This window comes from Carcharhinus amblyrhynchos, chromosome 13, assembly GCF_965287045.1.
Source record: "Carcharhinus amblyrhynchos chromosome 13, sCarAmb.v2.hapA, whole genome shotgun sequence".
NCBI classification, from domain to species: domain Eukaryota; kingdom Metazoa; phylum Chordata; class Chondrichthyes; order Carcharhiniformes; family Carcharhinidae; genus Carcharhinus; species Carcharhinus amblyrhynchos.
This window is the reverse complement of record NC_137336.1, coordinates 78,577,813-78,593,075: the sequence shown is the minus strand read 5'-3', so window position 1 is coordinate 78,593,075 and position 15,263 is coordinate 78,577,813. Positions and strand designations below refer to the sequence as shown.

General features: G+C 45.4%; 1 protein-coding gene across 6 annotated transcripts in view; it reads left to right on the top strand.

Annotated features, from left to right (window-relative positions):
- Positions 1-15,263, top strand: part of zfp91 (ZFP91 zinc finger protein, atypical E3 ubiquitin ligase) — a 69,222-nt gene that overhangs the window by 50,253 nt on the left and 3,706 nt on the right. For 5 of the 6 annotated variants that reach the window (XM_080201861.1, XM_080201862.1, XM_080201860.1 and 2 more), the window contains 2 exons: positions 5,206-5,320; positions 13,652-13,751. In XM_080201861.1, the coding sequence (XP_080057987.1) occupies positions 5,206-5,320; positions 13,652-13,751 (215 nt within the window). Of the gene's footprint in view, positions 1-5,205; positions 5,321-13,651; positions 13,752-15,263 lie in introns of those variants that run through there. The other variant, XM_080201864.1, reaches the window with a different exon arrangement.

Genomic DNA, 15,263 nt, shown 5'->3' with positions numbered 1-15,263 from the left:
ACTGTGCAAGCCCTGCCCTGGTTTGTCTTAGCAAAATGCAATACCTCAACGTTTATCTGAATTAAACTCCATCTGCCATACCTTAGTGCACTGGCCCAGTTGATCAAGATCCCATTGTAGTCATGGAAAACTTTCTTCATTGTCCACTACACCACCAATTTTAGTGTCATGTGCAAACTTACTAACCTTCCCTTCGATATTCTCATCCAAATCGTTTACATAAATTTCAAACAACATGGGACCCAGCACTGATCCCTGCAGCACACTGCTGATCACAGGCCTCTAATCTGAAAAACAACCTTCTACCACCACCCTGTCACCTACTGAAAAGTCAATTTTGTCTCTAATTGGCTAGATCTCCCTGTATCCCATGTGATCTAATCTTACTGACCAGTGTACCATGCAGTATCTTATTGAAGGCTTTGCTAAAGTCCATGTAGACAACGTCTCCTGCACTGGTCTCACCTATTTTCTTGGTCACTCCTTCAAAAAGATTCTGTTAAATTTGTAAGATTCGATTTCCCATGCACAAATCATGCTGATTATTGCTAATCAGTCCTTACCTATCCCAATGCATGTACATCCTGTGTCTCAGAATCCCCTTCAACAACTTACCCACCACTGACATTAGACTCACCAGTATATTGTTCTTTGGCTTTTCTCTGCCGCCTTTCTTAAATGACGGCAAAAAATTTGCCTCCTGCCAATCTTCTGTCATCTCGCCCATGGCTGTCATAATACAGATATCTCCGCTAAGGGCCCTGCAATTTCTTCCCTTGCTTTCCATGATGTTCTTGGGCTCTCTTGAGAAACAGTTTGTTTCCACTCGAGGACCTATCTTCGGAACTCATTAAATTTGAATGAGAATTTGACATGAAACATTTGCTCCCAGAAGCTCCCAGACTTTCTGGCTATTTCCAACATTTTTATTTTAGATTTCCAGTGTTGCTGTGTTTTGCTTTTGTTATATTTTGTAGTGCTGCTCTGATCTACAATAGGGTTAAGTTGCAGCATTACTTTGTTTGTGTTAAACTGGATTCTGCTTAGTCTGAACTTGAATAGGATTAAATAGTACAGAGTCATCCACATCTAGAATGGGGTGAAACTGTGCAGTGTCACATAGATGTAGAATATGGGTAAGCAATGCAGCATTGCTCTGAACCAGAATAGCTAAAGTATCAATCTGACCTTGAATAGTACTATGGAGTGTACTGTCACTCTAATCTAAAATAGATTAAAACTGTAGTGTCACTTATATCTAGAATTAGGTTCAAATGTACACTGTCACTGATGGAGAATGGAGTTACCTGGGGCTGTGATTATCTGATCCAGAGTCAGGTTAGGTAGTGCAGTGTCACTCAGAATTAATTAGGTTTAAACTATGCAGTGTCACTCTGACCTAGAATTTTGTTAAATTTGTCTTGGTTAATCTAATTCAGAATGGGATTGAACATGTCACTGATTTAGGATAAGGTTGAACTGTGCAGTTACACGTTGGCCTATAATAGGGTTTAAACTCTTTGGTATTACTAAAATCCAGATCGGAATTATGTTCTGCATTCTGACTTGGATCTGGAATAGGATTTAACTTGCACTCACCTTGATTGACATAGATTCCCATTGAGATCAGTAAACCTAAGACCAACCCCCAACAGGAAAATTAATGGTCAAGATTTCACTTCTTGTAACTTTTGTTTCAGTAATTTTAACCATCATTAGTATATATTAAACCAAATCACGGTCCATGCATTCGAGAGATTGGAATAGCACGTACATCAAAGGTTGATCTTGGGATCAACTCAGCAGCCCACATTGCATACATGACATCAGCCATAACCATAAACTCCTTCAAAGTTCTGGTAGCATTCCTTTCTTCAAAGGATCTGATGGCTAAATCTATCTGACAGCACCTCCCAGCCAACCTGGCACAGTTCTCCAGACCGCACCACCAAACAAACAAACACACACAAACACACACACACACACACACACACACACACACACACACACACACATACAAACACACACACACCCCGCCCCCAGCTCTGCTCATGAGTGTCTTGATGACTTGGATCTCTTAGTATTACCCTTATCTAACCTGTCTGGTGTCAATCCTGTGTGCTGTATGGCTAATCAATTACTTTAAGGAACAGAAACAGTTGCAAAAAACGTTATTGCTGTTTTTCTTCAACTTGTGTGGAGGTTACCACTGAATGAGATGAACTCGGATGATCCCATCTCTCATCTGATTTCTAGCAGATTCCGTTTCCCAAAGCAAAATTTCAGCTTCATTAGGCACCTGAGGCTTTGACTTCACCAGGTGCCTGAAGTTTTGGTTTTCCTTTGTTAGGACCTAATTCTCAAAATAAAATGCAAGCCACATTTAGAATAGGGTTAAACATTGAGCTGTCACTCTGATCTAGAATCTGGTCAATCTGTGCCTGCCACTCTGATCTAGAATGGGATAATCTAGAAATAAAATAATAGTACACTATCACTTGTGTGTCAGTAATTGTGGTTACACTAGTCTCATGATAGGGGATAGAAGCATAGAACATTACAGTACCAAAAGGCCATTCAGCCCTCAATGCTGTGCCGAGCTATGTCCAATCCCAAAATCAAGCTATCCTCTCCCTATAATTCTGGAGTGCTCCACGTGCCTATCCAATAACCGCTTGAAAGTTCCTAAAGTGTCCGACTCCACTATCACAGCAGGCAGTCTATTCCACAACCCAACCACTCTGAGTAAAGAATCTACCTCGGACATCCCTCCTATATCTCCCACCATGAACCTTGTAGTTATGCCCCCTCGTAACAGCTACATCCACCCGAGGAAATAGTCTCTGCATGTCCACGCTTTCAATCCCTCATCATCTAATAAACCTCTAAACCGCCTCTCATCCTCCTCCACTCCAAAGAGAAAAGCCCCAGCTCTCTCAACCTTTCCTCATAAGACCTACCCTCCAAACTAGGCAGTATCCTGGTAAATCTCCTCTGCACTCTCTCCAATGCTTCCATATCCTTATAATGAGGTGACCAGAACTGAACACAATATTCCAAGTGTGGTCTCACCAACATCCGGTATAGTTGCAGCATAACCCCACTGCTTTTAAACTCAAACCCCCTGTTAATAAATGCGAACACACTATAAGCCTTCTTCATGGTTCTATCCACTTGAGTGGCAACCTTCGGAGATCTGTGGAAATGAACCCCAAGATCTCTGTTCATCCACGTTTCTTAGAACCCTGCCATTGATCCTGTAATCTGCATTCAAGTTTGTCCTACCAAAATGAATCACCTCACACTCATCAGGGTTAAACTCCATCTGCCACTTTTCGGCCCAGCTCTGCATCCTATCAATGTCTCTTTGCAGCCTGCAAGAGCTCTCCAACTCGTTCGCTGCTCCACCAATCTTGGTGTCGTCAGCAAGTTTACTAACCCACCCTTCAGCCCCTTCTTCCAAGTCACTGATAAAAATCACAAAAAGCAGAGGACCCAGCACTGACCCCTGTGGTACTCCGCTGGTAACTGGCCTCCAGTCTGCAAATTTTCCCTCCTCCACCACCCTCTGTCTTCTATGATACAGCCTGTTACTTATCTTTTTTTCCTTTTTATGAGGGAAATTTGGAAGATTGGATCATGGTTACACTTGTCTTTGCCTGTGTGATAGTGAAATAGTGAATTGTGGTTATACTAATACTATAGTAGTGAATCATAAGAACATAAGAAATAGGAGCAGGAGTAGGCCATCTAGCCCTTCGAGCCTGCCCCGCCATTCAATAAGATCATGGCTGATCTGTTGTGGCCCTGTTCCACATTCCCACCCTCTCCCCATAACCCTTAATCCCCCTGCCTATCAAAAACCGATCAACCCGAGTCTTAAAAATATTTAGCGAGGCAGCCTCCACCACTTCAACGGGCAGAGAATTCCAGAGATTCACCACCCTTTGAGTGAAGAAGTTCCTCCTCAACTCTGTTCTAAACCGCCCCCTCTTTATCCTGAGGCTGTGCCCTCTAGTCCTACTGTCCTTTCTGAGCGGGAAGAGCCTCTCCACCTCTATCCTATCCATCCCATTCAACATCTTATACGTCTCAATAAGATCTCCCCTCATTCTTCTAAACTCTAACGAATACAAGCCTAGTTTATTCAGCCTCTCCTCATAGTTCAACACCCTCAACTCCGGAATCAGCCTAGTAAACCTCCTCTGCACTCCCTCCAAGGCCAAAATATCCTTGCGTAAGTGTGGCGACCAAAACTGCACACAGTACTCCAGCTGCGGCCTCACCAGTGCCCTATACAGCTGTAGCAAGACCTCCCTACTTTTATATTCAATCCCCCTTGCTATGAAGGCCAGCATCCCATTCGCCTTCCTGACCACCTGCAGGCTGGGTTTTTGCGACTCATGCACAAGGACCCCGAGGTCCCTCTGCACCATCGTATGCTGCAGTTTTTCGCCACGTAAGTAATAGTCCTTCCTACCATTATTCCTACCAAAGTGGACAACCTCACACTTGCCAACATTAAATTCCATTTGCCAGTTCCTGGCCCATTCGCCCAGCCTATCTAGATCCTTCTGCAGACTCTCCACACCCTCCACACAATTTGCCGTTCCACCAATCTTGGTGTCATCAGCAAATTTCGACACCCTACACTCAGTTCCCTCCTCCAGATCATCTATATAAATGGTGAATAGCTGAGGCCCCAGCACCGACCCCTGGGGCACTCCACTAGTCACCAATCGCCAATCCGAATAGCACCCTTTGACCCCCACTCTCTGCCTCCTATTTGACAGCCAATCCTCTATCCACGCTAACACCCTACCCCCAACTCCATGCCCCCTGACCTACTGCAATAACCTCTTGTGAGGTACCTTGTCAAACGCCTTCTGAAAATCAAGAAAGACCACATCCACCGGCTCTCCTCTATCCGCCGCCCTAGACACATCCTCATAGAACTCCAATAAATTCGTCAGACACGACTTCCCTTTAACGAAACCGTGCTGTGTCCGCTCTACCAAACAATGGTTATAGTAGTCTGTCTGTGTGAAAGTGAGTGTAGCTATACTGGTTCGTCTTTTGTGTGATGGTGAGTGTTGTCACTCCTCCATGGGTTGGCAGGTTGTCGCTATACCACTCTGCACGTGTGATGTCTTTGCACTAACCTCGTCCCTTGTGACTGTGACGATGACTGTCATCCTCTTTCAGCACCACATGAGGTATCAGCACATGCTAAAGAAGAAGTACGTCTGCCCACATCCATCCTGCGGCCGCCTCTTTCGACTTCAGAAACAGCTGCTACGACACACGAAGCACCACTCAGGTTTGTGACAACATTTGGGAGGTAGTGGGACAGGGGCAGTGAGGTTGATGGTCATGAGCCACCATCATGAAGGAGTGGTCCTGTTTTGTTGTGTGACTTATGCCTGCAGTTGCTGTCAGACCCTGTTTTGCAGCTTTGCCTCAGCTCCTGTGTGCAGCTTTACATTTCAGAAACAAATCACCCAAGGCAAAACGCAAGTTCCACAGACTACTTTTGTATGCATTAGTGAGTGGATGACACGGTGGTTAGCACTGCTACCTCACAGTGCCAGGGACCTGGGTTCGATTCCCAGCTTCAGTCATTGTGTGGAGTTTGTACGTTTTTCCCGTGTCTGCACGGGTTTCTTCCGGGTGCTCCGGTGTCCTCCCACAGTCTGAAAGATGTGCTCGTTAGGTGCATTGGCCATGCTAAATTGTCCCTCAATGTACCCAAACAGGCCCAGAGTGAGACAATTAGGGGATTTTCACAGTAACTTCATTTTGGATATACTTGTGACAGTAATAAATAAACTTAAGTGTAATATATTCTAATGAACCCATAGCACCTTGTAGCGCAACAGTTTCCCACTTCAGTATATGCACAAGGAAGATGAAAACCTACCTGATAATCAGTGAGTTCAATACTGTTATCATAGTAGCATGTGATTATGTTATCAGACTAGATATCCAGAGGCCTGACTTAATGATCAAGATACATAGCAGCAGGGGAGATTCAAAATCAGTTAGTCAAAAGAATTTGGGTGAAAAAGCTATGATCAGTCAGTATAGCACCTAAGAACAAAGAACAACCCAGCACGGGAAACAGGCCCTTCGGCCCAACGAGCCCGCGCCGCCGCATCCTCCTACACCTACTCTGCCCTGCGTGTCTGCGAGTGGAACCCCTAACTCAGCCAGATTCAGGGGAGAATAGTGTCAATTTGGTAAACCAGTCAGCCTAAGAGCACATCTTTGGGGTGTGGGAGGAAACCGGAGCGCCTGGAGGAAACCCACGCAACCACAGACACAGGCCCAAATCCATGTATCTGCACAGCTAGCAGTGCTAGTCACTGAGCTGTTGCGGCGCCCGTCTACCGGTCCAGGATCAAGCACACACACCGACACGAAGTACGAGGCCACTCCCGGAACCTCCAAGAGCAGCCCACACACGACCCACCGTGTGCACGCCCCTCGTTTGACAACAAGGTGGACCTCCACCTGCGGAATAAAAAGACAAAAACGTTAACATATAAGTCTGCATTTCCGGTGTCTCCCGAGGCTCTGACCCTATTTAATACCCCCTACTATAACCCTCCATCCTCGTTTCGCTCATGTGTCTATCTAAGTAAACCTTAAACGAGTCCAACGTTCCTGCCTCCACCACCCTACTCGGTAGCGCGTTCCATACCCCCATGACCCTCTGCGTGAAGAACCTTCCTCTCACATCCAAATTATACTTCTCCCCCTCACCCTTAAATCATGACCTCTCGTAATTGTACCCAGTCTAGGGAGCAGCCTCTCACTATTGACTCTATCTATTCCCTTCAGTATCTTATATACCTCTATCATGTCTCCCCTCAATCTCCGTCTTTCCAAGGAGAAAAGTCCCAGTTTCTCCAACCTTTCCTCGTAACTCAGTCCCTCCATGCCAGGCAACATCCTGGTAAACCTCCTCTGCACCCTCTCCAGAGTCTCCACGTCCTTCCGGTAGTAAGGTGACCAGAACTGGACGCAGTACTCCAAATGCGGTCTAACCAACGTTCTGTACAACTGAAGCATTAGACAGCAGCTCCTATACTCTATACCCCTTCCTATAAAGGCTAGCATTCCATATGCTTTCCTCACAACCTTCTCCACTTGTGTCGCAACCTTCATAGACTTGTGAACCTGCACTCCCAGATCCCTCTGTATTTCTATACTCATAATCGGTCTACCTTTTATCACGTAGTTCCTCTCTGCATTATTCCTTCCAAAATGCATCACCTCGCATTTGTCAGGATTAAATTCCATCTGCCACCTATCTGCCCAATGTACCAACCTATCTATATCCTGTTGTATCACCTGACATTCCACCTCAGTATCCGCCAACCCTGCCATCTTGGTGTCATCCGCAAACTTGCTGATCACACCACTTACGCTCTCTTCCAAATCGTTTATATATACTACAAAGAGGAGAGGTCCCAGTACTGAGCCCTGCGGCACACCACTGGTCACTGGCCTCCAGCCTGAAAAGGTCCCCTCAACAACCACCCTCTGTCTCCTATTGCCCAGCCAGTTCTCAATCCACCTAGCTACCTGGCCTTGTATCCCATGCGCCTTAACCTTTTCTACCGGCCTACCATGAGGGACTTTGTCGAACGCCTTACTGAAATCCATATAGATGACATCAACGGCTCTCCCATCGTCAACCGTTTTTGTCACCTCCTCAAAGAATTCTACCAGATTCGTAAGGCAAGACCCCCCTCTAACAAAGCCATGTTGCGTATCCCTAATCAGATTGCAATGCTCCAAATGCTCGTACATCCTACCCCTAAGTATTTTTTCCATTAATTTCCCACCAATATCAAACTCACCGGTCTATAATTTCCAGGGTTATCCCTACTACTTTTTTTAAACAGCGGTACCACATTTGCTACCCTCCAGTCTTCTGGGACCTCACCTGTGTCCAAACAAGAGACAAAGATTTGCGCCAGAGGCCCAGCAATTTCATCTTTCACCCCCCTAAGCAGCCTGGGATAAATACCATCAGGCCCCGAAGCTTTATCCATCCTCACGCTACCTAAAAGCCCTAGCACTTACTCCCTCGTAATAGATATTTCCTGCCACTGATCCACAGCTCCCTCCAAGACACTGCACGACACCGAACCCCTCTCCTTCGTGAATACCGACGCAAAGTATTCATTCAGGATCTCCTCCATTCCCTCCGACTCAATACATAACTCCCCACTTTTGTCCCTAAGAGGACCAATTTTCCCTCCAACTACTCTCTTGCTCTTAATATAGGAATAAAATGCCTTTGGATTTTCCTTAATCCTATCAGCCAAAGCCATTTCATGCCCTCTCTTCGCCCTTCTAACTCCCCTTTTTAGCTCCCTCCTACTCTCTCTATATTCCTCGAGCGCACTCTCCGTACCCAGTTGTTTCAACCTAACATATGCATCCCTCTTCTTCCTCACCAAGTCTTCTACCTGTAACTCTACCTGTGCAATACCGGACTGGTAATAGCTTATCTGGCTCACCAAACATGAATGAAGGAAATATGCTGCCTTGACCCAGTCTGATATATATCAGAGCCCAGGCTTGAGCAATCTGTTGACTCTTAACTGCCCTCTAAAGTGGGCCAGCAAGCTGTTCAGTTGTACAATTACTGCAAGACCACTCAATGTGGCATTGAATTCAGACCTGAGAAAGGAATACACGGACTTTTCAATGCTGCAAGGTCTATTCTAATTTACAGCTTATTTAGTGAGTAAGGGAGGAATCTGGATCCAGTTTTGTTTAAAGTATTCATCAAACCCAGAGAACAAAGGCACTGACTCTCTTTCCCTCCACCAACTCAAGTAGAAACTGGCTCTTCAGCAGAAGAAAGTTGCCAGTAGCTTTTCCTAATTGATAGCAGCAGCTCCCATTTACAACTAGAGCTTGCACTTAATTATGACAGGATTACAACATTAACAAGGTCTCCCTCTCCAACGTATGGAGTCTTGTGCCAAAATTGGGAGTGGTGTCCCACAGAAAAGTCAAGCAACAGCCTGACATGGTGATGCTGTCCTCCTGCCAATGTCTTAGAAACCCCATCATCTGACCCATGAAGCATCACTGCATGTGGTCAAACGGGGCAAGGACGTTTCTACTGCCTTCCCTCAGCTGATGAATCAATGATCCCCCATGTTGACGATGGAAGAAGCACTGAGAGCAGAGAGAGTAGAGGACTTGAATGCCCATCACCAAGGGTGGCTCAGTAGCCCCATTACTGACCAAGCTGACTGAGCCCTCAAGAATAGGGAAGAACTACATGAACTGATCCCTCACAATCTACAGCTTTGGTTCAAATATTACAGGTCTGGTCAAACATGGACAACAGAGGTGAGCTGAGAGTGACTGTCGTCAGTACCAAAGCAGCAAGCATTTGACTGAGTGGTATCAAGGAGCCCTAGCAAATCTGGAGTCAGTGGCAATTGGAGGGAAACCTTCTGGTTAGAGTCAAATCTGGTACAAACAAAGGTAGTTGTGGTGGTTGGAGGTCAATCATCTAGCTCCAGGATAGGGTAATGTTTGAGTCCCAGTCATCTTCAGCTGCTTCATCAATGCCTTCCATCAAAAGGTCAGAAGTGGGGATTTTTGCTGACGAGTACACAATGGTCACCTCCATGATTCCTCAGATACTGAAGCAGTTCATGTCGAAGTGAAGCAAGACCTAGACAATATCCAGATTGGGCTGACAAGTAGCAGCTAACATTTGCTGCAGACGAGTAGCAGGCAATGACATTCTCCAACAAGAGAAGATTTAACCGTCGCCCATACTGTAGCTACCAGGGTTGGTCAGAGGCTATGAATCCTGCAGCGGGCAACTCACCTCCTGACTTACCTGTCCACCATCTACAAGGCATACTTTCCAGTTTCCTGTATGACTGTGCAGCTCCAAGAATACTGAAGAGGCCTAACACCATCCAGGACAAAGCAGCTCTCTTGATTACTATCTCTTCCATGAACATTGAATCCTTCCATCACCACAAACAGTGCTGGTGTGTATACCATTTACAAGATGCACTGACTACAGTCTAGAAGGATAAGAGCAACGGATACCTAGGTACACCACCTTGCAGTCTCTCCTCCACCTCCCCAAGTCACTCACCGTACTGACTCGGAAATATATTGCCGTACATTCACTGTTGCTGGGACAAAATCCGGGAGTGACAATGCATGGTCCTTGTGGAGATAAAATCCTGTCTTGAGGGCATTTTCATATCAGCACTGTCACCATGCTATATGGGACAATACAGATCAAACAGCTCAAAACACAGTGCCCATAAGGCACTGCAGGTAGCAGAATTGATAAAACCGAAATCAACTTTCTCACTGACATATCCTTCACTCTGCCATCACCTTCAAGCCAGGGGACCAGCCCTTTATAAAATTAAGTGTGTAACAAATGCCAGCAGCAGCATCAGGCATAATTAAAAATGTGCTGCTGAGGTGTTAAGGATACAGCGCAGGGTTATATGCATGCTAAAGATAGGTCAGCAGTTATATGATCAAATCCAATCAAAGCTTTTGAGTCCTGTCGTGTCTGGTTGTGAATGGTGATTTACAATTAAGCTACCTCCTGGAAGAGACAATTCCACAAGTCTGCCTCCCCGCACCAATGGCAGAAGTAAACACAAGATGAAGCTGAAATACTCAAAGCCATCTTCAGCCTGAAGAGCCATGTTGATGTTCCATCTTGGCCTCCTCCTCACCCCCCCATCATAGAATCCAGATATTGTACCTTGGATATAGTGACCAAAACTGCAGCATGACTTTAAAATAAAAGCAAAACATTGCAGTTGGTGGAAAGTTCTTCTCTTGAAACATTCTGCCAATTTATCTTTTTGCCACTATCAGCACCTTCCATAGCCCTTAACACTGCCATTTACACTTTCTCAGTCTTGTGTCCTCCGCATCTTTATTGTAATCTCTCCTAGCTCCCACCGATCACTGACCTTTTTGTTCCTCTTATACATCATATAATTCATCATGTCTCCCTCTTTTTAACTCTGAATAGAGGCATCCAGACTTGAAACATTAACTCTGTTTCTTTCTCTCTCTCCACAGATGATGCCAGACCTGCTGAGTTTATCCAGCATTTTCTATTTTTATTGCAGCGAGACTTTTGTTACTCTTGGTGCTCCAACTGCCCTGCAGTTAAGGCCTGCAAAGCATTAGCCTTCCCATCTGGACCTGTGCGGTTTTGATCTCCTGACTTGGGGAAGAATATACTTGAAAGGAGCTAGTTCAGAGAAGGTTCATTCACTAAGCTGATTTTGCGGATGAAGGCCTATCCTTTGGGGAAGGTTAGCATGATACTAATTAGAGTTCAGAAGAGTGAGAGGTCATCATATTGAAACCTGTAAGATTCTGAGTGCTTTTGGCAGGGTTGTTGCAAAATCTTTCATCTCCTCTTAGAGGAATCTAGAACTAGGAGTGGAATTTGAAGTAAAGTCTCTTTCAGTTAAAACGGGAGATGAGGTGTATTGCTTCTTAGGGTCTTAATCTGCGGAATTCTCTTCCCCAGAGAGCAGTGTTGACAGTCATTTAGAGCTGACTTAGATTTTTGATTGACAAGGGAGTTGAGGTCTTTGGAGGATGTCAGGAAACTGTAGTTAAGACCACAATCAGATTAACCGTGATATTATTGAATGATGGAGTGGGCAAGATAGGCCAAATGGCCTACTTCTGTTTCTGATAATCTAACTGATCTGATTTGATTTATTTTTGTCACATGTATTAGTATACACTAAAAAGTATTGTTTCTTGCACACTATACAGACAAGTCATACCTACAAAGAAAGCAGCGGGTGCAGAATGTAGTGTTACAGACATAGCTAAAGTGTAGAAAAAGATCACCTTAATACGAGGTGAGTCCATTCAAAAGTCTGATGGCAGCAGGGAAGAAGCTGTTCTTGAGTCAGTTGTCACATGACCTCAGACATCTATATTTTTTTCTGACAGAAGAAGGTAGAAAGAGAATGTTCGGGGTATTTGATTATGTTGGCTGCTTTTCCGAGGCGGTGGGAAGTGTAGACAGAGTTAACAGATGGGAGGCTGGTTTGCATGATGGACTAGGCCTCATTCACGATCTTTTATAGTTTCTTGCAATCTTAGAGTAGGAATCATAACAAGCTGTGATAGTTATAGTACCTACAAGTTCACTGTGTTTCTTGTACAAAGACATCAAAATCTTTCTGAATACCAACACTTAGGAGTTTCTCACAATGTAGTTTTTATATTCTTCCTACAGATCCCCACAATTGTTCTCCATCTGCCACCATCTTATTTTCTCATTTAACCTGTCTACATCGGAGTCTTCTCATCTCTTCACATGTTGTCTAACTCCCACCCCTCTCACCTCCACCCAGCTTCACATCGTCAGCAAACCTGGATAAAAGTACTGCAACTTGTTTTGCTTTCAAAGACTGTTGATGCTTGTTCCGTGACTAATATAATCTGGTACCACCTTCCTGCCATTATTGCCACTTCTTTATCCTTTAATGCTACGACGAACATTCTCTTTGTCTTGTGTCCATGACATCATTGTCAATCTGTCCTCAGCTGTGACCTATCCCTGCTGCACTCTCTGCCCCAACCATCTCGCCTATCACATTCCTACCCTTTTTTTTTATCTCAGAAGTCATCCAAACTAAAAACATTAGCTCCGTTTCTCTATCCACTGATGCTATCAGACCTGCTGAGTCTCTCCAACATTTCTGGTTTTTATTTCAGATTTCCAGCATCCGCAGCATTTTGGTTTTACTATGTTGCACAAAATGTTCCCTGTCCCTTTGTCCAACTCATTGATTTGGAATGGAGTGCACAAATTCTTGTGGCATTTTGCTAGTCACAACATATGAATTTGGAAGTGACACATTTATCTGACTATTTGTTGTCCTTGAACCATAAGAACATAAGAAACAGGAGCAGGAGTAGGCCATCTAGCCCTTCGAGCCTGCCCCGCCATTCAATAAGATCATGGCTGATCTGTCGCTGCTCAGTTCCACTTTCCCGCTTTCTCCCCATAACCCTTAATCCCCTCTCTTATCAAAAACCCATCAACCTGCGTCTTAAAAATATTTAGCGAGGCAGCCTCCACCACTTCAACGGGCAGAGAATTCCAGAGATTCACCACCCTTTGAGTGAAGAAGTTCCTCCTCAACTCCGTTCTAAACCGCCCCCCTTTTATCTTGAGGCTGTGCCCCCTAGTCCTACTGTCTTTTCTGAGCGGGAAGAGTCTCTCCACCTCTATCCTATCCATCCCATTCATCATCATATACGTCTCAATGAGATCTCCCCTCATTCTTCTAAACTCTAACGAGTACAAGCCCAGTTTATTCAGCCTCTCCTCATAGCTCAACCCCCTCAACTCCGGTATCAGCCTAGTAAACTTCCTCTGCACTCCCTCCAAGGCCAAAATATCTTTGCGCAGGTGCGGCGCCCAAAACTGCACAATCCTCTATCTGTGCTAGCTGACTGTACCCAGCTCCATGGGCCCTTGTGCAATGACTTTTTTGTGTATTTCTCCCTGTGTCTGTGTCCCTGCTTGTCTGATTGTCTCTATCGCACCTCTTGGTCCTAATCATGCTCTCTTTATGCCGGACAGATCAGAGGGATTATATTTGTGAGTACTGCGCCCGTGCCTTCAAGAGTTCTCACAATTTGGCTGTTCACAGGATGATCCACACTGGAGAGAAGCCACTACAGTACGTATCATAGACTATTTGATATTTAAAGCTGCAACTTTATAAGACCCTTGTCAGGCCTCACTTGGAGTATTGTGCGCAGTTCTGGTCGCCTCACTATAGGAAGGACGTAGAAGCGTTTGAAAGGGTACAGAGGAGATTTACAAGGATGTTGCCTGGACTGGGAGGAATGCCTTATGAAGTTAGGTTGAGGGAGCTGGGACTCTTCTCCCTGGAGAGACGAAGGTTGAGAGGTGACCTGATAGAGGTTTATAAAATGTTGAGAGGAATAGATAGGGTGGATTCTCAGAGGCTATTTCCCCAGGTTGAAATGGTCGCTACGAGAGGACACAGATTGAAGGTGCGGGGAGGCAAGTACAGAAGTGATGTTAGGGGTAAGTTTTTCACTCAGAGGGTGGTGAGTGAATGGAATCGGCTGCCGTCAGTGGTGGTGGAGGCGAACTCGCTGGGGTCTTTTTAAGACCTCTGGATGAGTATATGGGATTTAATGGGATTGGGGGTTATAGATAGGTCTATGGACAGGTAGGTGTTGATGTGATCGGCGCAACTCGTGGGCCGAAGGGCCTGTTTGTGCTGTAGTGTTCTATGTTCTAAAGACCAGAGGTGCCTCTCTATCTCTCCCAGTTTCTTAACCCTCATGGGACTGTCTTACCATTCTGAACACGCCACTGCCCCTTCTTGCCCAGTTCCCCTTTTTGGCTGTCCCACGGCCCCTTCCTCACCCACAACCCCCTGGCCCCCTCTCCCCACACCACACACTCACACCTGTTCTTCCCCCCCATATGGCCCCATCTCGCCAATCCCCTCACCCACCCATAGTCCCCTCTTTTCTGTCCCCACTTGCCAGTGCACACTTCCCCACAGCCCCCATACCTTAGTTTCCCATCGCCAGAGCCCATGTACCCTGCCTTTATGCGGCCTCTCTCTCTTATTCCAGTCCTATCAAACTCCTGCCATCCTCTCCATTTCATTGTAGAAACTTCTCTGCTGTCCTATAGCCTTCTTGCCGCAGCTTTCTCCCTCTTATTTCTCCCTCCCTCTGCTCCCTGCCCATGTACTCAGCCCTTTCCCTATGTGCTCAGCACCTCCCCATTGTAATCAGCATGTAAAATTAAAACAGGTGGGATTGGTGGTGGTGTATTGAGAGGGGTAGGGAACTAGTTGAGAGAAAGGAACCAAAGACTAGGAATAAACTAGTCTTTTTCTAAGTGACAGGGAGGGATTAGTATCCAGGCTAGGACCCCGTACAAAGATTTTAATGAGGGAACTAAATATAATATCACCAAATTTGCAGTTGGCACAAAGCTGCATTGGAGGGTCAGCTGTGAGAAGGATGCAGAGATCCTTTAGCACGATTTAGACAAGTTGAGTGCCTGGGCAAATGATTGGCAGATGCAATATGATGTGAATAAATGTGAGGTTATTCACTTTGGTAGCAAAAACAGGAAGGTAGACCTGAATGGCTGTAAATTAAGAGAGGGCAATTTGCAATGAGATCTGGTAATTTTCGAA